Source organism: Nicotiana tomentosiformis, chromosome 12 (genome assembly GCF_000390325.3).
Source record: "Nicotiana tomentosiformis chromosome 12, ASM39032v3, whole genome shotgun sequence".
NCBI lineage: Eukaryota > Viridiplantae > Streptophyta > Magnoliopsida > Solanales > Solanaceae > Nicotiana > Nicotiana tomentosiformis.
This window is the reverse complement of record NC_090823.1, coordinates 134,916,136-134,943,626: the sequence shown is the minus strand read 5'-3', so window position 1 is coordinate 134,943,626 and position 27,491 is coordinate 134,916,136. Positions and strand designations below refer to the sequence as shown.

Here is a 27,491-nt window from a genome sequence, read left to right as displayed (position 1 = left end):
GCGATATCTTTGTCACTGAGTTGTTCCTTTGGGCACAACCATATCAATATTAGAAGGTAGTTCCTCTCGCACCTGGTCTAGTATCTCTTAGGTCGATATCCAGTAGCAGCTGAGGGAGAAGATCGGGAGTAGAAGGTAACGAACTAGAGGCTCAGAGAGAGATCAGAAGCAAAACTCGGCAAGGCAAGGAGAAGGCGGAACACAGGTGCTACACTAAACTAGGCGTTACCTGGGGCCACACGACTCAGCAGACTCTACCCGTGCGCGTGCCTATTTCGCTTAGTGCAAAACTTAGACACGCAAATGAAAAAGAAGAGAAAATGTAGTTCAAGAAGGGAAAATTACACTTTTGCAAAGTACAGAACCAGAGTTCTGTTTCAAAAAGGAGTTCAATTCATTAACAATTGATACAAATCTAATATTACAGTTCACAGAACCAAAATGGAAGTACCTGACCATTTTATTTTGGCAACTATGATACATGAAATACTTTCTGATATTCGCATCGCCTGACAAAAATAGGATGAGCATTATATTTATTAAGATATAAAAAAAGTTGAAGTATGCACCCTTTAACACCATAAAGAAATCTAATATGCTGTTAACTTGTTGAACTACCACAAATAACCAATATATGTAAAATCAGCTCAGTAAAAAACCACAGCTTGAAAATATTGAAGAATCAGTCGATTAAGCTGGCAAATGTATGCAGATAGAACCTTATGAATTAATCTTCAGCAATCAGCAGACTTCAAAGAACTCAAGTTAAAATGTAAGAATAACCTCAATAGAGCTACTTACTATTTCCGACAGCCTTCGAGTTTGAACTGCAAATCCTAGACTATGTATACTTCCTCCTTGAACTGCTTCTTCCAAGAATAAGAAAGATAAACCGCAATATACATGCAGAAAGCCTTAGTCGAAAATTCTCTCCCCTGTTGACAGTGCTAGAAAAACAAAAGAACTAAAAATGCAGAGCAACCCCGGAATGGAAAACACTGCTATCCAGCTTTCTGGATTTGTCAGATCCAACTGGGCGTCTTTAGCAGCTTCCAGTAGTCGACCAGTGAGATCAACTCCAACGATACCAGCTAATGTACCAGCTGTATTTGAAACTCCCATAATAATTCCAGCATATCTTGGAGCTATATCCATGTGATTAACTGCAAAACCGGCTCTTCCTAGCGCCAAGAAACCAAGAGCCACAGAGGAACAAAACAGAGTGCCGCCAGATGTTCTAAAATAAGGAAGAGCCATTAACGCAAGAGAAGCTACAATGAAACCCACTGTGTTTAACAGTTTTCTGGTTTTAGTTATAGACAAGATTCTCCTCGTGACTAAGTGATCCGCAATCACTCCACCAATATTTGAGAATATAAACATGTTAAGGTAGGGCATCATCTTGGAAGAACCCATTTCTTGAAGGCTGATCTCGAGACCCAATTCAAAGTACGTAGGAAGCCAGTTCATGAGCACATAAAGAGCATAATGAAATGTGAAATTATTCACGACGATTGCCCAAACTGGTAAGCTCATGACGATTCGTTTCCATGGGATAGTTGGACTTTTGGTGGAATGTACTCCATTCTCTACTTTCATCTTTGAACTCCCTTTCATGGGCAGCAGGGATTCCCCAAAGCCCGACGCAGTTGCTTTTGGGTGCTCAGAACGAGGTGGATCAACTGCATAACTGAACCAGAGTAGAGACCACATTGCACCTAAAGCCGCTTCAGCAAGAAACACTGACTGAGGGCCCCTATACTTCACCAGAGTAGGAAGCATAAGCATCCCCGTAGCTGCACCTAAGTACATTCCAGAAGTTGTAAAGGAAACAGATCTAGATCTTTCATGTGGTGGTACCCACTGTGCAAGGACAGTGTGTATGGATGGAAAAATGAAACCTTGGGCCACACCAACAAGCAAGCGGGCTATTACCAGGACCATTGTTCGGTTTGGGTCAAGTGGTACAAAAGCACATGTCAAAGACCATAAAAGAAAAGAAAGGAGGAGTACACGCCGTCCACCGATTTTTTGAGCTGCCCAACCACCAGGTACTTGTGAACATGCGTATCCATAATAAAAGGTTGACAGAATTACACCTTTGCTAGTCTGATTTACTCCTGCAGCATCAGCAGCAGCAGTATACGCAATAGAGAAGCCCACCCGCTCTATGTAGCAGACAGAAGTGCAGATGAAGGTCAAAAATACAATTAAATAGCGCTTTGGAAATCGACTGCTGCCCATTATTTGCTAGTTTGTAAATGCAAGCCATACACTAGACGGCTTGAATTTCTGTTGAGGTGATCCACTAAACCGTGATGTGCAGCAGGCTTGAAAATAATAGAAAGAAAGAAATTATCAGATCAAAACATTTAGCTGATTTAGTAAATTTAACGATATAGAAATCAAACATTAATGGCAAATCACAGAAAGGCAACTCAAAGAGTTTCCTAAAGGGGAATACTGGAAACAAGGGAGAAAGAGCACGGAATGCAGGGAAAACGCAACTGAAACAAATGGTAAAACCCATATCTTGCATTTCGATCCAACAATATCACTTCACGGAAATAACTTTTAACTTCTCGATTGGTGCATGTCATCCTTGCGCAGGGGTCATGCTAATTAGTAAGAAGACATTGTTCAGATATTACTAACAGTTAAGAGGGTTCTGAATGATGCTATTTATATAAGAGCTAGCCTTTCTCTTGAAGCTTTAGAATTCTAAAAAAATTTCCCCAGATAAATAATGGACAAAAGCAGATTTGATCATTACATAGTAGCACATCACTGAAAGATGGCCGCCAAAAGAAGTTAACTACCAAAAGAAGTCACAACTGATAATCTAAAATTATTTAACCATATCTTTAGCAATGTCAGAGAACACTTCGATATTCACCAAATTAGTCCTAGTGTTGTCAAAAGCTCATTTAAGGCGCACTTATGCCCTGAAGCTCATAAAAGCTTAGGGAGGGCGCTTCGCCTCGCTTAAGCTGCGGTTCAGTGTAAGGCAAGGCACTAAGACATGCGCCTCATTGCCCATGAGTTCTATCGGGAATCAAGAGGCACTAAACAAACTAGAAAATAAATGTATTAGCTGTAAAGGAAAACATTATAAATGAATTTGTTACTTTGTTCTTGAATTACAAATATATTATATTTTTTCCCGTAGCTGCTCCTTTTTTTACTAAAGCCCACACTTTAAGTACGCTTTGCGCTTAAAGCCCTAATAAACCTACAACGCTTTTTAGAGATTTTCGCCTTTGATAACACTGATTAATCCCCTAAGTTTCTCCAAATTTGAATTTTCCTACTCAAAACTTCAAACCATTCTAATTCCATTCCCAACTAAACACATACGTAGTAGTTTTTAAACCCAACCTGCAAAAAATTGTTAAGAACAATGGACCACGGAATGCCATTATGGTTGCACGGAAACCACAGAATGCAAGCAGTTTTCATCTAATCACTGGCGTGTGGAAGACTCGGCTCCAAAATTTAGCTCATGAGGTAAGAATTATCTAAGATTATATAAGGAGATAACAACATATTTCTTCAACAAATGTGGAACACTCTAACAAGAACCAAACCCACATTCCCATTTCCAGCATCATACAAGAAACAAGTCTACATTTTTTCTTCCCAAGTCTTATCAATATCAATCAGTTCTGCTATATGAATCCTCTGAGCTATTTCATTTCAATACTAAACAATTTATCTTTTAAGCAAATAAAAATGTTATAAACAAGAAAAGGAAGTTATTATTAAGAAAAAAAAGTGAAACAATGAGAAAGATCTATTTTGGGCACCAACTTTTCAACAGGTCAACCACAGTCCACAACCCGATCTTACCCAACAACCTTTAAAAATCTATGGAAAAGAAACCCCATTAATCAAATTAACAGAATTCACAATACCCACAAGCTTAAAAATACAGAAAAATTACTTCAAAATATACAGTACCGTCAAGATTAAGATAAATTACCACAAATCAGAAGAACTTGATACTGACACTTCACTGGAGATCAACAAAACACTGTTGCTTCAATGGGCAAGATCTTTAATTGATTAATTTAAGCAGCATTCTGATGAGGGGGTGGGGCTATGATGGTGAGGATAAGGAGAGGTCTGTAGCAGGGGGAGGTGTAAGGGTGGTGGTATAGGTCGGGGGTTTTTTTTTTTTTGGGGGGGGGGGGGGGAGGAGTAAGTCGTAGGTTGTAGCGTTGACAATCTTTGTGGGAGATTTCAAGAGACAAATAAAATACAAAGTTTACTGATTTGAAGAGTTTTAGTAAGAAATTAGTACTCCCTCCTTTCCAAGGACACAAAATTCAAGAAAAAATGAATAATTTTAAAATTTGTGATCCTAAACAAATTAAAAAGGGGTTCAGAGTATTTGTGTGGTTATAAAATCTTCTTATTAAGGTAGAATTGGAAGTTTAAACTAAACTGTTTTCAAATTTAGAAATGGGTCATTCTTTTTTAAACGGACCAAAAAGAAAATAGGTTCACATAAACTAGAACGAGTAATAAATAGTACACTTTTTAGGTCGGCTATTAAAGCTTAGTCATATTTTAAATTGTCATGGCAAATTAGCTACTTATTAATATAAAAATACAAGTTTGGATATCTCTATCTAAATACGGAACAACTCCAGGAACGATTAATGACCTGAAGCAGTAGCTCTCAATTGCTGAATTTAATGTGAATTCAAAAACCATGAATCGTTCTTGAATTTTGCACTAGCAAAGGTTTAAAAACCAGTAATTTTTTTTGAATTTTGTACTTAAAGGTTAAAAATTGCTGAAATAAAATATGAATTCAAAAATCATGAATTGATCCTGGATTTTGCACTAATAAAGGTTCAAAAATCAATAATTTTTTCGAAATTTTGTATTTAAAGGTTAAAATTATTGAAGTATAATGTGATTATCTATATACTAATTATCCTACTTGTGTATAAATATAAACTCATCAAAAATGGCACTTTTTTGGGCGAAGCATGTCAAATCAAGGAGTTAAACAGGAACTCAAACAACAATTGGAAATATCCAAGCAATGGTTTCTTTAGTTTGATGAACTAGGTGCAGTTAATAAATGATGTGTGGATATAATTTCATAGTTTAACACATTATTCGTCTTGCATTATATATGCTTTAATGATAAATTATACTTTATTTACGCGTAATGGAGTCTATTTTATGTGTAGGTAAATTGGAGATGAAAGTAGAGCAAAAAAAAAATAAGTAAAATCTAAAGCGTGCTCGAAAACAATTGAAAAGAAGAAAGAAAGAAGTGAGCAGCCGAAAAATGAAAAGATGGCAAAGTCAGGCCTAGAGCAGGCGGGGCGAGCCTTCCACCTCGCATTAAGGCTGGCGACGTCAGGCCTGGGGCGAGCTCCACCGGGCGTTGAAGCTGGCGACGCCAGGTCTTATAACGACCCGGCCGGTCGTTTTGAGAATTTAAGCTCCGTTCGGTGGCATAAGGTCTTGAACAGCTTCATATTATGTGTATTTGACTTGCGTACGTGGTTGAATTCAGTTACCGGATGATCCGGAGTGATTTGGGATACTTAGTCCCTAAAACGGAAGCTTAAGTCTTAATATTTGGACCTTAGTCGGAACTGTGTGAAGACAACTCCGTAATGGAGTTCCATCAGTTTCGTTAGCTCCGTTGGGTAATTTTGGACTTATGAGTGAATTTGAGGTCTGTAGTTGATTTAGACTTGAAATGACAAAAGTTAAATTTTTGGAGATTTTGACCGGAAGTGAACTTTTTGATATTAGGGTCGGAATGCGATTTCGAGAGTTGGAACAGCTCCGTTATGTTATTTAGGACTTTCCTGCAAAATTTGACGTCATTCCGGGTTGGTTAGATTGGTTTCGGCACGAGTTTTCAAAGTTGGAAGTTTTGGAAGTTCATAAGTTCGATTCGTGGTGCAATTTGTATTTTCGGCATTGTCTGATGTGATTTGAGACCTCGAGCGAGTCCGTGTTAGGTTATGAAACTTGTTGGTATGTTTAGACGGGGTCTCGGGGGCCTCGGGTGAGTTTCGGATGGGCTACGGGTCATTTCCCCCTATTTTGAACTGCTGTTATCTGTCATCTGGTTTCCTTCATCGCGTTCGCGTCCTTGCCTTCGCGTTCGCGTAGTGTTATTTTGGAGGGTGAAATATTTCCTCTTCGCGTTCGTAGTCACCCTCTCGCGTTCGTGAAGTTCTGTCACCCCCTTCTTCGCGTTCGCATTCCCTATCTCGCGTTCGCGAAGTGCAAACCAGGCCCTGGGCATTGGTGATCATTTTCCTCTTTGCGTTCGCATGTCGCTTACGCGTCCGCGTAGCTATTCTATTACACTCTTCGTGTTCGCGTACTACTTCACGCGTTCGCGAAGAGCAGTCGTTAGGCCATCATATTTTTCCTCTACGCATTCGCGAACGTGTTGTCGCGTTCGCGAAGAACAACTGGGCATCTTTTGTTTTTCTTCTTCGCGAACGCGTTGCTTTCTCCTCGTTCGCGATGCACATAACACCTAGGCAGAATATAAAGTCCTCTATTCCGAGGGTTTGCCATTTTCACCATTTTTGGAGTTCTAGAGCTCGGTTTTGAGCTATTCTTTGTGGGTTTTTCAAGCAAATCGATTGGGTAAGTGTTCTTCACCTAGAATTTATTTTATTCCGTGATTTTATCTTTGTTTTTATCATTTAATTTTTTTTTTGAGTTGAGGAAAATGTTGGTTTTTGAAAAAAAAATCCAAAATGAAAAAAAATCATGATTTGAGGGACGAAATGGTATCGGAATTTGATAATTTTTGTATGGTTGGACTCATATCGGAATGGGTGTTCGGGTTTTGTAAAATTTGTCGGGTTCCGAGGTGCGGGCCCGGGGGTCGACTTTTGGACCGATTTTTAGATTTTGATAAAGATTGAGACTTTATAATCCGGAATAGTCTCTTATGAGTTTTATTTGTGCTTCGAAATTATTTTGATTAGATTTGAGCCGTCCGGAAGTCATTTCACCCGAGAAGTTCATTTTTGAGTATCTGTGTGTCTTCTTTGAGGTAAGTATCTTGCCTAACCTTGTGTGGGGGATTTTCCCTTAGGATTTGAGTCTTCTATATTGATTGTAGTCCGTGTACACGAGGTGACAGTGCGTGGACGAACTTATTTGTGGAAAGTTGGCCTTTTTGGGTTCTTAGGTCCTTGTATTCGTTGAATATGCAGTTGTTCTTGTTATGATTATATATCTAAATTACTAGATTCACACCTACCTGCTTAATTAGAATCAATTGCTTCATGATCCACTATTATTGTTACTTGATTCATATGTGCCTTAATTGAAGTTGTTATCTCTTTTATAGCCATGCTATCTTTTTATAACTGCTTATCTTTATTTGGAATTAATATTATTTTATCCTATAATTATTTAGTCTTAATTGAGGTTATGATTATTTTTCGATGCTTATCCTTAATTGAATTGTCGAATATCCTTTGTAATTTCCTCAACCTTAAAAGAAGTTTAGATATCCTATATCTTAGACGACTTGTTTTATTTGGAATTATTTGATTCGTATTAGCTTCCCTGTTGTTGAAGTGTATATTGTGGGATCGTTGCTACGCATTAATTTTTCCTTTGTTGAGTTGTTCTCTTTACGCCTAGCATTTTTATTGTGGTTATTCCTTGTGAATTGGTTCTACCATTTCGTTGTGAATTAAAGTGCTTGAGTTTATTTACTTGTCGTACTTTGTATTATTGTCATTGTTGCTGTTGTACTTGTTGTGGTGATGCACGAGGTTTCTGCCGTGCGGTTATTATTATTGTGATGCACGAGGTTTTTGCCGTGCGGTTGTTATTATGAGGTTGCACGAGGTTTCTGCCATGCTATTGTTACCATTGATATTTGCACATGCGGTGTGACGATATAAGATATGTGTGTATATATATATATATATATATATATATATATATATATATATGTGGGTTGTGCATGTGGCGAGACAAGGTGAAAATATTATTATGCAGGTGTGGCGAGACAAGGCGAGCATTTATGTTACTACTGCACATGTGGCGAGACAAGGTGGGCTGTGTCAGGGATTGATTTGTGATGATTTGTGGCATGGGGGCATTCTTGTTGTTGATATTTGTGTAGTGGTATACGTACATGTGTGAGCTTTATCTTGTAAAAGCTGTGAGACAATATTCAACGTGTTGTCCGTTCTTTTTCCTTATGCTTATTTGCTGATATGGACTATAGTAGGACACTTGCACAAGCATACACGCAGCTAGGCACTCTTATAGGATAAGAGGTGTTCTTTATATTGTTGAGCATAGATGCTCACCCTTGTTTACTTGCATTCTATGTGAGAATGGCTCTATTGGCACGTGAGTCGTCAGTGCGGTTATGAGGTGTTATGAGGGCACATGATTCCAAGTGTTAGGGTTCAGGTATTGAGACCCGTGAGCTGTGATTTATCCGAGGTTCGGTACCTCGTGGAGTTGTTGACTAAAACCTAATGTAAAAGCGGTTGTTGTTGCTGAGTTATTATTTGTCCTTGTTGTATTTGTGATTTCGGATTTAGGTTGTGTGCCATTCACTTTTCTATGTCATTTTTATGGTATTCCACTGATACTTGTTGTTTCCTTTCTTATTGCAATTACGGTATTGTGAGCCATATTGCATAGTCTTTATGTAGACATCATATTTCTGATGTTCATATACTTATACCTGTTTAGTTTGTTAGACCAATGGGTGTCTTGACTGTTACTCGTTACTACTCCACCGAGGTTAGTCTTGATACTTACTGGGCACCGCTTTGGTATGCTTATTCTACACTTCTGTACATTTTTTGTGCAGATCCAGTTATTTGTTTGTTAGCTAGTTGTGTGGACTGTTGTTGCGAAGACTCAAGGTAAACCTGGGGCTGCGTTCGCAGGCTTCAGAGTCACCTTCAAGTTTTCGTTTTGCACTGTTTATTCTTATTTCTGGACAATTATATTTAGTAGTTTTTTAGAAAACACTCTATAGAGCTTATGACTTGTACTACCTGTTTTTGGGAATTTTAAGATATTCTATTTAAATAATGTTGTTGTTTCAATTATTGTTAGGCTTACCTAGTCCCTAAGACTAGGTGCCATCACGATACCCAAACGGAGGGGAAATTGGGTCGTGACAAGTCTGGGGCGAGCTTCAGCTCGCGTGAAGCCTCGCGAGGCCAGGTCTGAGACGCGCACATTTAGAACTTTGAAGGCTTATTTCGTCTCCTGGTTTGACTAGGACTTGGCCTACACATTTAGGTCTTTTCCTACACATATCAATAGACCTAAAATGCCACTTTTGAAGGAGTTTTTTGGCAATTCGAGGCAAGGATAGCTTGTGGAACAACAGTTGAAAGCTAGACTCATCGATTTCTACATCCCTTTAACCTTACTTTGCAATTTAATTATGCAAAATATTGTGGATATTTTTACTATGAGCATGAGTAGTTAAACTCCTAATCTAGGGTTTTGATGGAACCTATTGAAAGATGATTTTCCTGTTACGTTAATATAGATTTGCCGTAGTATTTTCTCTATTTGTTCAACTATAATATTATTGTGGTTAATTGAAGGGCTTTCAATTGGTTGTACCTATTTAGTATGTATTACTCGAGAGAGAGTGAATATTTAGGTAGTTGTTGAACAACATCATTCCTAACTTATATGAGGGATCAATACGAAGGGTTTAAAGGTGGGATTAGGGATAACGAAACCTTGGTGCGATCCGAGTGAGCCATACTTAATGCCAGCTAGCGTAATTCGGGAGAATATATCTAGTAAATTATGGTAATTACTCGGGAGAGAGTTACGACAGTCAGAGTGCTCATAATCGACAGAGAAGACTTAGGCGAATTTATAGAAAACGTTGCGCAAAAGATTCCGACAATAGGGGAAATCACAACCTTAGATCATTCCAATTCTTGTCTACAACCCGTTAGTAGTTAGTTATTAATTGTTGCACTTTCATTAAGTAATATTTAGTTAGTAAACATCCAAATTGTTACTTAAATATTTCTGAAGATTGATTGCGTGAGTTCGTGCGAGTCTAGTAGCTGTGTTTGATAGGTTAATTTCCTGTGGGATTCGACTTCGGACTTATTAGCCGGAATATATTTGCAACGACCGCTTAGTCCTTTTTATAAGGCATAGTTGGGCGTGATCAAATTTTGGCATTATTGTCGGGGAATTCACGGTGTATTAATTATAGCTAAAAGAAGTGCTAGAATTCTTAGTGTAGTCAATTTTCTTCATTTTAAACCAAATACATTGAAATTTTAACGTTTGTAGTCTTGGGTGTTACAAGTGCATGCCTAGGAACTCCTCGAGAACTAATGAATTACTTGAAGCATTATCAGATCCTGAGAAAGTTTTCAAGGCACTAAATCGTGCAAACAATTAAGGCAAACAACAACAAAACTCGACAGACCAAATCGAACCAGACATGGATGACGTAATAGAAAATCCAATCAACAACATAAACAATGCGAATGAACCAAACAATCAGGGTGTGGTGCCTCTTGTGCCAGTAGCAGCCTTGTATGATTGGGCACAACCCACCGCCGAAAATCTGGCAACCACAATTGCAGTCTCTCAAATTCAAGCGAAATCATTTCAAATCACAAACAACATGCTACATTTGTTGCAGAACAAGGGACTGTTTTCAGGGTCGTACATTGAAGATCCTCAGCAGCATCTGAAAAAGGCAACGACCGCTTAATGTGACACCGAAAGCAATAATACACACAAAGGTAACCTAATGTGACACCGGAAGCAATAAAGCTGTTATTGTTTCCATTCTCGGTGACGGGAGAGTCTTAGACTTGGCTTAATTCACTCCCCATAAACTCCATCACTACTTGGGAGGAATTAGTCAAGCAATTTATAAACAAGTTCTACCCACCCAATAAGACTGCAAAACAAATTGATGAGATATTGAGCTTCAGGCAAAGACGAACAGAAACACTACAAGAAACGTGGGAGAGGTTCAAGGGTATGCTAGTTAAGTGTCTGCATCATGGCATTCCAGAGCAAATGTTGGGGCAGAGGTTCTACATAGGATTGGTAGACAACTTAAAGGCCAATGTTGATGTTTCAACGGGTGGAGCATTTTTTAGCAAATCATTCAGAGAATGCAAGATCCTACTCGATAAAATGGCTCAAAACTCAGGATGGATGACAAGAGACTCTACGATCACTCCTGTAGTTCACTCTATGGCTTTGGACCCAAACAACTCTATAGCTGAAAATATGGCCACTCTGATAACACAAATGAGTATCCTCACCAAGAAGATCGATGAATCAAGCCAGAAGTAACAAGTACACATAGTTGATGTGACTAATGGGGGCTTATGCACACCATGCATTAACCAACCATATGCATGCTCGTGGAGTGCGGAAGGTGACAACCAGCACTATCTGGAAGATATGAACTATGTGGCCAACTATGGGGGACAGAAGCAAGGTGGTCAGAATTGGGGACAACTTAATCAACAATATAGACCAGCACAACAGCAGTACAATAACAGCAACAATCCTGGAGCTATACAACCACAGGGTCAAGTGGTGCCTTACCAAAGGCAACAAGGTTACAACCAGCAAAATCAGCAGCTAGCGTATCAACAACCTCAACAACAACAGACTGTGAGACAAGATGATGAGTTCGCTGAACTTAAGGGAATGCTGGACAGCAACAACAAAATGTTACAACAACTGATTGGGTCCACTGGAAAAATGCAAGAGAGAGTGGACTCACATGAATCAACGATAAAGGGTACTGAGATTCAATTAGGACAGATTTCTATGGCTCTAAACAATCGTCCCCAAGGGACGTTACCTGCAGACACACAAGTCAATCCAAAAGATCAGGGCCCGAAACAGCTTATGGTAGCGAGTCTACGAAATGGTAGAGACCTAGATCTGGAGCAAGAGATTGCTCGCGAAAGTCGACCCACTGAAACACTTGTGCCAGTACCCATTGAGATAGATGATTCAACAGGGTTAACTGAGGTGACGGTACAACATGCACAAGTGAGCACAAGCAAATAAAAAGAGGTCGCGAAAGAGACTGCGGTAGCACAAGAAACGATAGTAGAAGCAGTGCCTGAGCAAGATAAAACTCAAATCACAGGAAATAAGTGACCTCCAGCACCATTCCCGCAAAGATTGGCAAAATATCTGAAGGACAGGCAATATAAGAAATTCATAGAGATGTTGAAATAAATACAGGTGAATATTCCACTGATTGATGCATTGTGGGAGATACCGAAGTATGCCAAAATGATGAAAGATTTAATGTCTCGCAAATTCGACTTGTATAATGTCTCGTAACTCTCTCCCGGGTAATTACCACAAGCTATCCTTTTAGTTTTTAGGTACTAACAAGTTTGCAGGTGATTTTGGTCAAATCGAGGAAAATTTTCAGCGTCACATGAAGGAAACCAAATGGGGGAGCTCACCTCGCGAGGGTTGAGGTGAGGTATAGCTGGAGAAGGAGATCGCCTCGCCTGGGGTAAGGCCCAGGTATACCAGGCGCTAAGACTCGCGTCGCATGGGTTGAGTCCAGGTACTTCACGTGTTAAGTCGCGCGCCTCAAGCTCCCAGGCTCGTGTTAGAGCAGACGAGGCGAGGGATTACGCGAGGTACATAGGCAGGTGCCGCCAGGTAAGGAATTTCGGACTTGTTTTTAATATTTTTTGGTTCCCTTATATTACTCTAACCCCCCACTTACACGCCCAACCTAAACTAAACAAAATAAAACCCTAAGGCAAACACTCAAACTTCTCCTAGTTCCTCAAACACTCAAGCAAACTCATCTAAGGCAAATCACTGCTCAAAAGAAAAATTCCTTCCTCTCACACACTCACGCCAGTTACCACTGCTAAACCCCTTCCCTTCACAACCCCCATTGAAGACAAGCAATATTAGGCAATTCAAAGGTAATTCCTTCTTCTTAAAGCATACAAGGTATGGTTTTTGTCTCTCTCATTTGCAATTTTGAGTTGGATACAGGTATGAAATTAGCCAAAAAAAAAATGGGGTTGTTCTTCATTGTAATAATGTGTTTGTGTGTACCAACCCCATGAACCCCATAGGAATGGTGTTGCTATTGTATGAACACATACTCACCCCTACAAGCACTTTCATGGCACTAGTGCATGCTAAGTGTTTGCTATAATGCCTCAGTGGCATTCCTTGTCCCCATTGGAGCCCGAGTCTCCGGGATTAATAGACTAGTGTTATGTAGTCACGCACCACGTTAAAATCGTAAGTGTAGGGTGCCTCACTAGTAGCTCGATGCTTCGAAATCAGAGGAAGCACCCATGTGTTACGGTTTGATTCTCATGTTAAGAAAATACGAGGTGAAGTCTGAGTAACCTCGGAAATTTGGGCAAGACTATGTATGCCATATCGTAATGCAGTTTTAACTGATTGATGATTACTTGTGTAGGAACGAATATGCCTCCGAGAAAAGACACCGACAAAGGAAAGGCTACTTCCACTGCTCCGGCTAAAGCAAAGGCGACCTCCACACCTCCCCCAAAGAAGAGAAAATGGGGAGAAGCTACCTCCAGTCGAGGTGAATGAGCACATGTTGTACATCTAGAGGCCCCAAGGCCAACGGGAGTTTGTCATCATAAGCATACCCCCTGCATACTAAGGATTGGTACAGGCGCTATAGGCCTAAACATGTACATCTAGAGGCCCCTATCCATGAGCGCCGACTGCAAGCAAAGTACCAAGCTATTTGGAGGGGCATCCATGATTTGGGTTTGAGCTATGTCTTTAAGAACACATGGGATATTAATCTCAATCTAGCGAGGGAATTCTATTCAGGGTTTGATCCATAGGATACCGAACAACTGGTGCTGATTCGTGGACGGTTGATAAACTTTTCCAGCCACAGCCATATGTAACTTTTTAGGTGCTCCGGATGTTCCTGTGGAGCCATTGGACTACTTTATTCGTCGTCCTACATATAGAGAGCTGAGACACACGTTATGTGGTGTCAATTCTATGGCAGCGTGGATCCGTGATAAGAAAACAAATCGGCACAAGAAGTTCCCCAAAAAGAAAATGAGGACGGAGGCTTAAATTTGGTTGAAACTGATTAATGCACGGCTCCTACCGTGCAATAATGACACGCTCATTAGCCGAGAGAGGACTTGTGTGATCTATTTCCTCATGAAGGGTCAAAGGGTGAATGTGGGTCATCTAATTTGCTACCAAATGTCTTTGGTAAGAACGAGTAAGATGGTCGATCGAATGCCATTTGCCAATTTTTTGACTCAGTTCTTAAGACACGAGGAGGTTGAGGAGGAGACAGAGTTTAACCACATCATTGATCAGCCTATACGACAGACAGACATCACTAGTATCCGGGTGAAGGAAGAGACTACCATGCCATCATTGACAGGTGCCAAGCACAATGCTCGTGATGATAGTTTTATGGCCCATTTCTATGGGATGATGGATTTGCAGCTGACGATAGGGGACCGGCCAGCTACTATAGCAGAGAGGGACATATTGGAGGAGCGGTTCCCGCTCAATGCTCATGCTCAGCAACTGGTTGGGCTAGGTGATGTATACAGACTCCCAGATGATGAGGATGTCAAAACACCTGAGCAGTCCGAGGCCGAGCCAGAGCAGTCAGATGATGAGGATCATGATGATGAGGAGGAGGAAGCATAAGATGAAGAGTGGGAAGCCTCAGGGGATGAGGGCGATGATGCAGCATGGCCATGGAGTTTTTCCTTACAATATACTTAGTTTTCTTGTTTTGTCATTTTGTGCATGCATTGAGGATAATGCATGATCTAAGTGTGGGGTGGGGACTTGTAAATATTAGTGTGCTTAGTTATTTGTGTTATTTTAGTAAGTGCCGTAGTTGTTTTAGTTGATTGTTCTACGATGGATCTCCTAGACAGTTTTCTTGAGGGAAGTAAGTCTAAAGAAAAACAAACCAAAAAGATTTTCTTGTAGGTAGTGTATAATTCCCCTTGATTTTTCTTTGGGCCGCGGTTCTTTTCCAAGGGCTTTTAGTTGAACCGGGTGTAGTTAATTTTAATTTTTAGGAGTAGGAACCAAGGGGCTATGCATTTAATTGTAACAATATCTCTTAGCTTTGTTATGCCTTGAGAATAGTTAGTACTATGGTTGTGGCGCTTAGGCTCGGTTTTTGACTCTAGTATAAGTACCTTAAATCAGAGATTCTTAATTTTGCTTAACTGCTTGGATTGGAGTGTCGCGATGAAACCAATCCTGAGTGAGTTATGTGCCATATCTGTGTGAGGTTCTGTAGGCATTCTGTGCATTGCATTTGATGTCTAGAACTTGCCCCGTGTGTGTGCAAAACGAAAAAGTAGTTTTGTTCAGTCTAGGAAGTGATATAGGCGTTTCTTTGTTAAGACAAATATATATAGTTTACCCACCTAAATGTTATGTATCGTAGTTAACCCCTTTGAGCCTATAATCTTGTTTCTTTGGTAACCACATTACAAGCCGTACCCTTTTATTTGAATTGACCATAAATTTGAACATTGTCACCTCTCATGAGCACTTGAATGGTGATGAATTATGTAAAAGTTAAAGTGTGGGGGTGGTGGGTTGGCTTTTGAGTGGAACAATTGAAATGAGGAGAAATGTGCATTATCTTGAAAAAAAAAAGATGTCAATAAAAGCCACTTGAAGAGAAAAAAAAGAGAAAAATGATAATAGTGTATTGTATGAAAAATAATTCTTGATGATAGTGGCTAGTGATATACTTGTGCTTAAAGAAGTATGAGGTAATATAATTTGAAGTGAAGGTGGAATGTTGGGTTTGACATAAGTATGAGCTATTGTATTAAGGTATATGTATTAAAGTACTTAAGGGAGGTGTAGTCACTCATATTCAAATGTATCCTACCCGACCTGCAACCTACATTACAACTAATGAAAGTCCTACTTGATCTTAGACTGAATGAACTCGATTAGTAGGGTATTATACTACGGGCAAGCCTATGGTGCATCATGTGTGGCATATGAATGTTTATTTCTGAGAGCGAGTGAATTTTTCCTATCTTGAGTTCCTACATTCTTAAAATTCATGGTGTGTGGAACTAAGCTCTTTGATTAGGTAAGGGCACATGATTCACAAGGGAAATGTAATGTCATTGACCTCCATGTTGGAGTAAGTGAGTGAATTGTGAATAAGGCATCGTATTTGTGAGTCAAAATCTTGAGGCGAGGATGTTACACCTTTGGGCTTAGACTATTTTAAATATTCTTGGTGTAATGAGTTAAGGGAATTGTTTAGAAAGGTTGTGTCTATAAGTGTAGTTTGATTGCTCGAGGATGATCAATGTTTAAGTGTGGGGTATTGATGTGTGGCTATAATTTCATAGTTTAGCACATTATTCGCCTTGCAGTTTATATGCTTTAATGATAAATTATACTTTATTTGCGCGTAATGGAGTCTATTTTATGTGTAGATGAATTGGAGATGAAAATAGAGCAAAAGAAATAAGTAAAGTCTAAAGCGTGCTCGAAAACAATTGAAAAGAAGAAAGAAAGAAGTAAGCAGTCGACAAATGAAAAGATGGCGAAGCCAGGCCTAGAGCAGGTGTTAGAGCAGGCGGGGCGAGCCTTCCACCTCGCGTTAAGGTTGGCGACGCCAGGTCTGGGGCGAGCTCCACCAGGCATTGAAGCTGGCGACGCCAGGTCTGGGGCGAGCTTCAGCTCGCGTGAACCCTCGCGAGGCTAGGTCTGAGGCGCGCACATTCCGAACTTTGAAGGCTTATTTCGTCTCCTGGTTTGACTAGGACTTGGCCTACGCGTTTAGGTCTTTTCCTACATATATAAATAGACCTAAAACGTCACTTTTGAAGGAGTTGTTTTGGCAATTGGAGGCAAGGATAGCTTGTGGAACAACCGTTGGAAGCTAGACTCATCGATTTCTACATCTCTTTATCCTTACTTTATAATTTAATTATGCAAAATATTGTGGATATTGTTACTATGAGCATGAGTAGCTAAACTCCTAATCTAGGGTTCTGATGGAACCTATTGGAGGATGATATTCCTGTTACGTTAATATAGATTTGCCGTAGTATTTTCTCTATTTGTTCAACTATAATATTATTGTGGTTGATTGAAGGACCATCAATTGGCTGTGCCTATTTAGTATGTATTACTCGGGAGAGAGTGCATATTTAGGTAGTTGTTGAACAACATCACTCCTAACGTATATGAGGGATCAATACGAAGGGTTTAAAGGTAGGATTAAGGATAACGAAACATTGGTGCGATCCGAGTGAGTCGTTCTTAATGCCAGCTAGCGTAATTCGGGAGAATATGTCTAGTAAATTGTAGTAATTACTCGCGAGAGAGTTATGACAGTCAGAGTGCTCATGATCGATAGAGAAAACTTAGGCGAATTTATAAAAAACGTAGCGGAAAAGATTCCGACAATAGGAGAAATCACAACCTTAGATCATTCTAATTCTTGTCTACAACCCGTTAGTAGTTAGTTATTAATTGTTGCAATAAACTTTAGAAGCAATATCAAACAGGTTAATTCTTCAATAATTAATAATAAAGTGATATTTTTTATAAAAAAAAAGAATCTTGTGAGAGTTTGAGACTCATATGCACATGACTAATTTACTTTAACTTCAACCACAATTTTAATTTTTAGGGTGTATATCGTATAGTGTGGCGTTTTTCGTAATAAAAAAATGACAAAATTGGTCCTTTATGTTTGAAAATAGGTTCAAAATAGTTCCTTAAGTAATATACTGAGCATTTTTGGTCCTTTAATTTGAAAAAAGGTTAATATTTTTAGTCTCTATTAAGTATTTAATGAACTCTTTGTGTTATATTTGTCGGGAACTATAAAAACAAAACAAAAAATTGGTGAGAACTCTGTATATACTAATGGGCTACTTTGAACCTAACCTCAAACATAGGGGGTTATTTTTATCATTTTCTCAAATCTCTCACTACACCTCCCCCAGTACAGACCTCCCCAACCACCTCCTTCAGAATGCTTGAATTAACAAATTAAAGATTTTTGGCCATTGAAGTGACACTGTTTTCTTGATCTCCAGTGAACTGTTCATAATCTTGCAAATACCCACTACCAAGTTCTTCTGATTTCTGGTAATTAATCTTAAGCTTAATGGTGCTGTATATTTTGAAGTAATTCTTTTGTATCTTTTAGCTTGTGGGTATTATGAAATTCTCTTAATTTGATTAATGGGGTTTCCCTTTCATAGATTTTAAGGTTGTGGTAAGATGGGGTTTGGGGAAATGTAGTTGACCTGTTGAAAAGTTGGTGTCAAAGATAAGATCTTTTTCATTGTTTCACTTTCTGTTTTTATTTTAAAGAGCTTCTTTTTCTTGTTTATACCAACATTTTTATTTGAATAACTTGCTTCTTATATAATGCTGGAAGAGGGAATTGGGGTTCGATTCTTGTTAGTGTGTCTCGCATTAGTTGAAGGAATATGCTGTTGTCTTGTTACGTGGTATTGGACAATGCTGACCTCATGAGCTTATTTTCGAGGTTGAGTTAGGTCCAAGCTCCAGAACCATGTCCATCCTTGTTGTTGTATTTCATAATGTTGGGCCCCGTATCCGGTCTTGAGCATGTGTGGTTGTTAGAATATCTCACATTGGTTGAAGGAATGCGATTTTGTCTCATTATATGGTCTTGCGCAGTCCTCAGCTCTTTTTTAAGATTGAGTTAAGCTCTAGGTCCGTCTTTCTTAACCATTTTGCGCTGGTTGGCTTTAGAAACTATGTGTTTAATTGGGGATGGAATAAGATTTTTTTGAAGTTTTAAGTAGGAAAGTTCAAATTTTGAGAAACTTAGGGGACTAATTTGGTGGTATATTGAACTGATCTCTAACAATGCTAAAGATATGGTTAGATGAATTTTAGATTAGAAGGTGTGACCTTTTGTAGTGGTTAGCTTCTTATGATGGCCAATCCTTTGAACGTTATTTCTTTGGAAGTGTTATTGTTGAGTTCAAATGCAAGATATGAGTTGTACCATTTGTTTCAGTTGCGTTTTCCCTTGTTTCCGGTATTCCCCTGTTTGGAATCTCTTTGAGCTGCTTTTGCATGATTTACCATTAATGTTTGGTTTCTATATTGTTAAATTTAGTAAATCAGCTAAATGTTTTGATCTGATTCTTTCTTTCTGCCTATTATTTTCAAGCCTGCTGCACATTATGGTTTAGTGGATCACCTCAACAGAAATTCAAGCCGTCTAGTGTATGGCTTGCATTTACAAATTAGCAAATTATGGGCAGCAGTCGATTTCCAAAGCGCTTTTTAATTGTAGTTTTGACCTTCATCTGCACTTCTGTCTGCTACATAGAGCGAGTGGGCTTCTCTATTGCGTATACTGCTGCTGCTGATGCTGCAGGGGTAAGTCAGACTAGCAAAGGTGTAATTCTATCAACCTTCTTCTATGGATATGCATGCTCACAAGTACCTGGTGGTTGGGCAGCTCAAAAAATTGGTGGACGGCGTGTCCTCCTCCTTTCTTTTCTCTTATGGTCTTTGACATGCGCTTTTGTACCACTTGACCCAAACCGAATGATGGTCTTGGTAATAGCCCGCTTGCTTGTTGGTGTGGCCCAAGGTTTCATTTTCCCGTCCATCCACACTGTCCTCGCACAGTGGGTACCACCGCATGAAAGATCAAGATCTGTTTCCTTCACAACTTCTGGAATGTACTTAGGTGCAGCTACGGGAATGCTTATGCTTCCTAGTCTGGTGAAGTATAGGGGTCCTCAATCTGTGTTTCTTGCTGAAGCCGCTTTAGGTGCAATGTGGTCACTACTCTGGTTCAGTTATGCAGTTGATCCACCTCGTGCTGAGCATCCAAAAGCAACTGCTTCGGGCTTTGGGGAATCCCAGTTGCCCACGAAAGGGAGTTCAAAGATGAAAGTAGAGAATGGAGTACATTCTACCAAAAGTCCAACTATCCCATGGAAACGAATTGTCATGAGCTTACCAGTTTGGGCAATTGTTGTGAATTATTTCACCTTTGACTATGCTCTTTATATGCTCATGAACTGGCTTCCTACGTACTTTGAATTGGGTCTCGAGATCAGCCTTCAAGAAATGGGGTTTTCCAAGATGATGCCCTACTTTAACATGTTTATATTCTCAAACATTGGTGGAGTGATTGCGGATCACTTGGTCACAAGGAGAATCTTGTCTATAACTAAAACCAGAAAACTTTTAAACACAGTGGGTTTCGTTGTAGCTTCTCTTGCATTGATGGCTCTTCCTTACTTTAGAACATCTGGCGGGGCTCTATTTTGTTCCTCCGTGGCTCTTGGTTTCTTGGCGTTAGGAAGATCTGGGTTCGCAGTTAATTACATGGATATTGCTCCAAGGTATGCTGGAATTATTATGGGAATTTCAAATACAGCTGGTACATTAGCTGGCATCGTTGGAGTTGATCTCACTGGTCGACTACTTGAAGCTGCTAAAGACGCTCAGTTGGATCTCACAAGTCCAGAAAGCTGGACAGCAGTGTTTTGCATTCCGGGGTTGCTCTGCATTTTTAGTTCTTTCGTTTTTCTAGCACTGTCAACAGGGGAGAGAATTTTCGACTAAGGCTTTCTGCATGTATATTGCAGTCTATCTTTCTTATTCTTTGAAGAAGCAGTTCAAGGAGGAAATATACATAGTCTAGGATTTGCAGTTCAAATTCGAAGGTTGTCGGAAATAGTAGCTATTGAGGTTATTCTTACATTTTAACTTGAGTTCTTTGAAGGCTGCTGATTGCTGAAGATTAATTCATAAGGTTCTATCTGCATATATTTGCAGCTTAATCGACTGACTCTTAAATTATTTTCGAGCTGTGGTTCTTGGATGAGCTGTTCGTATTACATATGTTGGTTATTTCTGGTAGTTCACACAAGTTAACAGTAAATTTCAAATTTCTGTATGGAAGAAGAAAAGCCTCGTTTGTCCATAGATTTTTTTCTCCTTTTTTCCGGAATTTGTTTTTTCAAAATCATGTTTGTCCATGAAAATTTGTAAGTTTTTTTGGAGATTTTCGGAAAAAAAAAAAAAAAACTTTTTTCCCCAGTCACAAAATTACAATATTTTGTTTAAGGGAAATGCATGTCCAAATATAATTTCAAATTACAAATACTATTTTTTTTTAAAAAAATCATAATTTTTATGTCCAAACGCCTACAAAGTATAGTCCTAATTCCAAAATGCCTATTTGACATGTTTTCATCACATCAATCAATCAATTGATCAACTACACGTCAATCCTAAACAAGTTTGGTTCATCTGTGTGAAATACTCTGTATTCATTTCTGTTCAAATATTCAAAAATCTTCTTTCAAGAGAAATTAAGGATTCTCAAACTGAAGACTAAAATAAATACTAGACAAGCAATTTTAATGATTATAGGCTAGATACATAGCAGCTTCTCCTATCTAAACATAATATTGGAAGTTGAACATATATGATTTTATTGTCATCTGGAACAAACAGTAACTTCCCTGGCTACCACTCTCTCTATGATTGAATGTTAAAATACACAGTATAAGATTCATCTCTCAAGCTAAGTAATGGTGCCAAAACAAAGTTTCTCTTTGCCCCTTTTGCCACAAAACTAATAGGATGATATTCACTAATGCCATTTCCCAATTTAAAGCTTGCTGCCTGTTTGAAACCAGCATCCGAGGACTCTGAATTGCAGCTAAGCTTGACAGTTGAACTGGATTTGTAACCCACACCAGTATAAATGAAACAACCTTTCTGTGATTCAGACTCAAGAGAAACTGTATCGTCTTTCCCGTCCAATCCAACAGTCAAACGGAACAAAGAACCACCCTCATCCGAGGAGGCAGCGATCCCAAGACTTTGTTCTTGCCCTTGATGAGATATAAACATTCCAGGGAAATCAAAGGGCTCTAACATGACTTGATTTCCGATGAAATCTTTTCGTTCTGAAAGCTTAACAGATGACATGTTAACTGAAATGAGTCTGAATGTAGCACTAACAGCAGCATCTGTTCCAGCTTCAGGGAACTTTTCCATTTGAATTGACTGATTGGAGTTTGTAAGAACATATGTTGCATTACCAGATTCTTGCATAAGAGATATTAACTGAGAATTATAATCGGCTGGAATGGGAGTTATCACGTCCGAAAGAACAGTGGTTGACTTTGTTTCAATATCCCAATCACCACTAGAATGGCCAGCTAGAAGGTATGGACCGTAGAGAATTGCCTGAACGGATGCATACTCAGGCCGATCATCTGAAACATCACACAAGAATTCGTTAGCTGTTACAAAATCGAGAGATCTCTTCTCCACGCGAAGCAGGTACATAGAAACTGATAGAACATCAGAAACAGTTAAAGAAGTACCTTTAATGGCCTCGGTTCTAAGACTCATGGGTAGCTCGAGAGTGATTTTATCGCCTTGGCCCCACTTTTTGGTGATTGATAGGAAGTTACCTGCATCGACGAGTAGACATAGAATACCTTAAAACTTTTCCTTAAAAGATACTCTCTCCGTTTCACTTTGTCTGTCATAGTTTAACTCAAAAAGTTTAAGAAAGAAAGGAAGACATTTAAAACTTGTGGTCTTAAATAAGCCATAGCATCTGTGTGGCTATATAAAGTTCCCATTAAGGAAATATTGAAATGTGTCATTCTTTTTTGGAACGGACTAATAAGGAAATAGTACCAAACAAAGTGGAACGGCAGGAGTACCAACTATACAAAAGACTGATAACTAAGTAAAGAAAATGACTTGGTGATAATGCAACAGCATCAGATGAAAGAAAATGTCACACCTGGTGTTGGTAGAGACAAATCCTTTCCATTTAAAGTTGCCTTTGCGCCACTTGAATGTGTCCAGCTTGGTATTCTCAAGTTCAGTGTTGAAGATGCACCAGTTGCCTGCTGAAAGAAACAATTATACAGGATATAATCTATTGACTATTCCAAAAGACTTATGTTGCTCGGACTCTGCAAAAAATGTTACTGGGTGCGTATCGGATCCTCCAGAAGTAGTGCATTTTTGGAGGATCCGACACGGGTGCAACAACATTTTTGGAGATACCGCACAACATAGCAAAAGACAGTACTCAAGGTAAAAAGCATGATAGATACATGCTATTTAGTCAGCAAGTAGAAAAGTTAAAAACATAAATGCAATAATCTGAAGATATAGCATGATAAAATGAACGCTTACCCCGTTTGAAGATATGGTAATTGTCACTTGGAGGCGATTATCCCACGAAACAACAGGCTCGATTTTCTGACTCACCAATATCTGCCCAGACTTCCAATCAAGAGAGCTAGGTATATACTGGATAATGTAGAGGCTCGGCGAACTCCCTTTCTCTTCGAAATATATAGAATCTCCCAACTTGGAGAATGATTCAATTCCTACAGAGGGAAACAAGGTAAACCAACCATTATAGTTTGAGAACATAACTTCTTTGCCAGAAAAAAAGGGGAAGGATTAAAAGTTGAGGATTGATTCCAACACCTGTTCCATAGCAACACCAAAAGGAATCGAACTGTGTTCCCCATCCGTGGTAGCTCCGAGCTTTGGAACCACCACGAAGAAGAGGAAGCATATATATCATTACACCAGGATCTCTTCCCCTTTGTATGCTGAGTACACCATTTGTTAATGCGCGTTCATAATAATCAGCATATGCCATTTCTTTTGTCCATCTGAACAGGTGTCGGGACACCTACAAAGATATTAAAAAAAGAAAAGAAATACACTTACAGAATTGCCTATGAACAAATATAAACTGCAATAGTAGTACTTTAGTTCCTTCCTCTCTCATTTCTCCGAGAAAGGAAGCAATGAAAGTTTTCATAACTAAACTTTTCTCGAAAGCAAACGAGACTAGAAAGAATATATCACTCTGGAGGGCATTTTTATTGGTTGTAGTGCGGATGTTGGAGCAGCCCCTCTATGCTGTCGGTTTTTGGGGGGGGGGGAGGGACTGTCGCCACCTGATAGAGGCAGAAGCGGGGGTGTATCCTCTTTCCCCCCTAGGTAGAAAAAGAGAGAAAAACAAAGGCACAAAATCTTATAGCGTACCTTCAGCATGTTGTAGGTTGTACAAGATTCCTCATTCTCAGTTTGTAATGTGCTTGCCAACCGCTTTGGATCTGACCTGTTCAGGATTGTACGAGAGAAGAAAGATATCAGCGAAAATGCTAAAGATGAGCTAATTTTGAGCTTATAACAAGTGTACTTGAACAAACATGAAATAAAACTGATTCATCAATAAAGTTAAATTTCTAATATTGGCACTTACCAAAACTCACCAACTGATGTCCCACCAGTTGCATAGCTGTGGGAAGTATTGACGATATCCATAAAATACGTTCCAATTTCCTGTCAAACGAAGTTCAATAACTTAAAAAGATCGATATTCCTGTCAAACAACTTGAAAAGCAAATCAATGTACCTTATATAGGGGATCTCCAGTAATTTCATAACGAAGTTGAGATCCAATAACAACTGGGATGTGTGTATTGGCATGAAAACCAGATATATCATCAGCCTGTTTCAACAGAAGACATCAAAAATGGTAAAGAAAAGAATCATACATTATAATTTCCTGTTGCCATGATCAGTTGAGTGTAACACGTTCTATTACAGATAAAGCAATGAGGATAAATACAAGAAACGACATTTTAGTATGAACAAATGAATCAGAATTTGAGCAGAAGTGTGATTTCCACCTTTAAAGCTAATAGCCCTAGAAAGCAAGGTTTGTCAAATAGGTGAGCCAGCACTAAATGCTTTGAATTGCCCTGCAAAACCATTAAAAGAAAGAGTTAAATCAGGATAAGCAATCAGTTCTGTTGTGCTCATTTGGACTTGAAATATTACAACAGAAAGTAGAAGGATAAAGAAAAGGTAAGACAGTTCATTCGACATATTATACATACCGTTACACTGTATAACTTATAAAGAACATCATTCATGCCACCAGTTTCTTCATTTAAAGATCGCCAGTGTCGTTCAATGGTATACTTTGATATCACATTCTGCACTCGGTTGTAGAAGTATTCGGCCATCCACGTAGTCATTTTTAAAGCTTGATCGTTACCAGCTAACATATACTGGTCTAAGAGACCTGCCAATATCTGTCAAGTCCAATGGAATAAGTCACTTATTTAAGAACAAAAACAGATGTAGAGACAAAAACTTTTAGCAATTTAGTCTAGTTTACCTTGTGTATTGTATAGTATGGCGCCCATACTGGTTTTATAGCTTCAACACGGTCGAAAAGTTCAGAAGGGAAAGCAGATAGATAACCTGATCCCATTTTCTCTTGACAAACAGAAAGTGCAGAAACAACAGCAGACATTTTCTGTTTGAGGCTGTCATTATGAGTGCTAGCCCACATCTGTGCCGAGGCGCTAAGGTAATGCCCTTTTCAAGTTAACATTTAACATCAGTACAATAAGTACATCATATCGCCGATACAAGCACATAATTGAATGAAGTACAACTGCCGAAACCTTATCTTAAATGATCAGAAAATAAACATACTGAAAAACAAAAACATTGATAGTTTTTTCATACTGCAGTATTCTGGTCACTAATCCAGTACTAAACATTGATAGTTTTTCATATTTGTTTTCAAAATCCGCAATCAAAAAGTCAGTAAGAGTGATTCTTTAACATGTTGAAAAAAGATTCTTGTAAGTCATTCTACAAAATCTTGCTTTCAGGATATTTTGCCCTGACTCTCCGAAAATGTCACTGGGTGTGTGTCGGATCCTCCAAAAGTAGTGCACTTTTGATGAAAGTCCGACACGGGTGCGATGGCATTTTGGAGAGTCCGCGCAACATAGTTTTAGGACATTGACAGAAAATAGTGACATTAACTTGAACTAATAAGTATCTGATCACATGATCAGTTGTTGAGAATAAGTAATACAACTATGCCTCAATCACAAGCAAGTATGAGTCAACTATATGAATAAAAATTACTGAATATAAAACAGGACTAACCAACAAAATGACCGCGAAGCTCAACATTTGGACCTTCCCAACCTCCATATGGTTGACCAGGAGTCTCCAAACCAGCTGTTTTCCTAAAACTCCATACCAAACTATCAACATCCAACAGCAACAAATACTCCAAATTAGTCTGCTGAGCTATTCCATGTATTGAATTTGGTTCCAATCTCACATCATTAAGTGAAACCTCATTCAATAAACCATCAATCCCTTTAACACCACCAGAATTCTTTATCTTTCTATACATCATTACCCAGTCAAATTCTTCCTCCTCCTTTAACATTTTCCTTGGAAGCAAATTAGACCAGGCCGAATCATCGGTAGGAGTCAAATGGTAATGAGAATACATCTCTTCTTTCCAAGATTCATTCTTTGATGATAATAACTCATATCTTAGTGTATGTGATGATAATTGAGTAGGAATATTAGTACACTCCTTACACATCACACCACCAAATAACATAGAAAAAAACACCAACCCCAACATTTTCAAGAACACTAAAGACTTCATCTTGATCAAAATAATGAACCCCTATGAACTAAAACTGATAGAAAACTCTCAAGAAAAACTCATTCTAAGCTCAAAATATAATAAAAATTGCACTTTTCAAAGAACATTAGAAGGAAGGAAAAAACATATCTTTATGTAGAATAATAAGAGAGCAAAACCAACCCCACCAATTTATAGCAATCAATCAATAAAGAATGTTGACAATTGAACCAACCAAAATACCAAAGTCCCGTGAAAGGCAAGAATTGTTTTTCTTGTATAACAAAAATTATCCACAGCTAGATATTTTTTGCCACAAGTGAAAGCAAAAGGAACCAAAACACAGTGAGCAGAAAAAACCAAGAAAATCAAAACCCCATTAAAATAAGAAAGCATAAGTACAAATAATATGTTAACACCATAGTTTGGAACCACTTAGAAGTAAAATAAAAATTCAAGAAAAAGACAAAAAAAAGAAAGAATGGAGTTTAAGCTAAGAATGAATGATTTGTCTTTCACTACAAATCAAAATATTCATACCTTAGACATAAACAAGAGATATTTATATAAGTAAATTCACAACACATATACTTATATATATATATATATATACACAAAAATGTAGGATAAATGATTATTTTTTTAAAAATGGAGATAAGGAGATATAGACAGAAGAGAATCACGGATGTGTTATTTATCTTTGGAAGGTTGTTCAAAGTTAATAACTCAGAAAATGGTGCCAAGATTTTCTCACAAAGTTGTTTTCAAATATGGACATGCACAGCACAAAGAGATAAAACAGAATGGATTATTTATGATAACTAAAAGCTCGTAATTACTAATTTACTATATATATTTATCCCAAGATGGATTCACTATTCACAAATTGTTACCAAAATAGCTAATACAGTGTAATTTCCCACTCAATAACTTA

The 27,491-nt window shown here is 38.6% G+C and overlaps 3 protein-coding genes and 1 non-coding gene across 6 annotated transcripts; 1 reads left to right on the top strand and 3 right to left on the bottom strand.

Annotated features, from left to right (window-relative positions):
- Positions 1–323: 323 nt before the first annotated feature.
- On the bottom strand, positions 324–4,127 carry LOC104110759 (probable anion transporter 5). 2 transcript variants are annotated; one of them, XR_689535.4, is made up of 3 exons: positions 3,983–4,127; positions 802–2,330; positions 324–509 (listed from the first exon to the last, which is right to left on the bottom strand). XR_689535.4 is itself a non-coding variant. In XM_009620301.4 (2 exons), exon 2 carries the CDS (start codon positions 2,242–2,244, stop codon positions 916–918), a length of 1,329 nt encoding a protein of 442 aa, XP_009618596.1. In that variant the 5' UTR covers positions 2,245–2,330; positions 3,983–4,122; the 3' UTR covers positions 636–915. The 2 variants fall into 2 exon arrangements, 1 of the variants encoding a protein (XP_009618596.1); XM_009620301.4 differs by lacking the exon at positions 324–509 and having other exon boundaries at positions 636–2,330; positions 3,983–4,122.
- A 6,817-nt stretch (positions 4,128–10,944) lies between these two features.
- LOC117280183 (small nucleolar RNA R71) lies at positions 10,945–11,051 on the bottom strand. Its single transcript, XR_004510671.1, has one exon. It is a non-coding gene; the product is annotated as a small nucleolar RNA R71 (small nucleolar RNA).
- A 6,976-nt stretch (positions 11,052–18,027) lies between these two features.
- LOC104110760 (probable anion transporter 5) lies at positions 18,028–20,864 on the top strand. Its single transcript, XM_009620302.4, has 2 exons — positions 18,028–18,168; positions 19,232–20,864. Exon 2 carries the CDS (start codon positions 19,318–19,320, stop codon positions 20,644–20,646), a length of 1,329 nt encoding a protein of 442 aa, XP_009618597.1. The 5' UTR covers positions 18,028–18,168; positions 19,232–19,317; the 3' UTR covers positions 20,647–20,864.
- A 541-nt stretch (positions 20,865–21,405) lies between these two features.
- On the bottom strand, positions 21,406–26,894 carry LOC104110761 (uncharacterized). 2 transcript variants are annotated; one of them, XM_009620304.4, is made up of 12 exons: positions 26,059–26,894; positions 25,271–25,473; positions 24,987–25,184; positions 24,777–24,848; positions 24,500–24,595; positions 24,347–24,426; positions 24,127–24,202; positions 23,557–23,767; positions 23,257–23,453; positions 22,856–22,964; positions 22,425–22,514; positions 21,406–22,313 (listed from the first exon to the last, which is right to left on the bottom strand). In XM_009620304.4, exons 1-12 carry the CDS (start codon positions 26,576–26,578, stop codon positions 21,568–21,570), a joined length of 2,598 nt encoding a protein of 865 aa, XP_009618599.1. In that variant the 5' UTR covers positions 26,579–26,894; the 3' UTR covers positions 21,406–21,567. The 2 variants fall into 2 exon arrangements, with proteins under 2 accessions (XP_009618599.1, XP_009618600.1); XM_009620305.4 differs by having other exon boundaries at positions 22,856–22,961; positions 26,059–26,892.
- Positions 26,895–27,491: the final 597 nt, after the last annotated feature.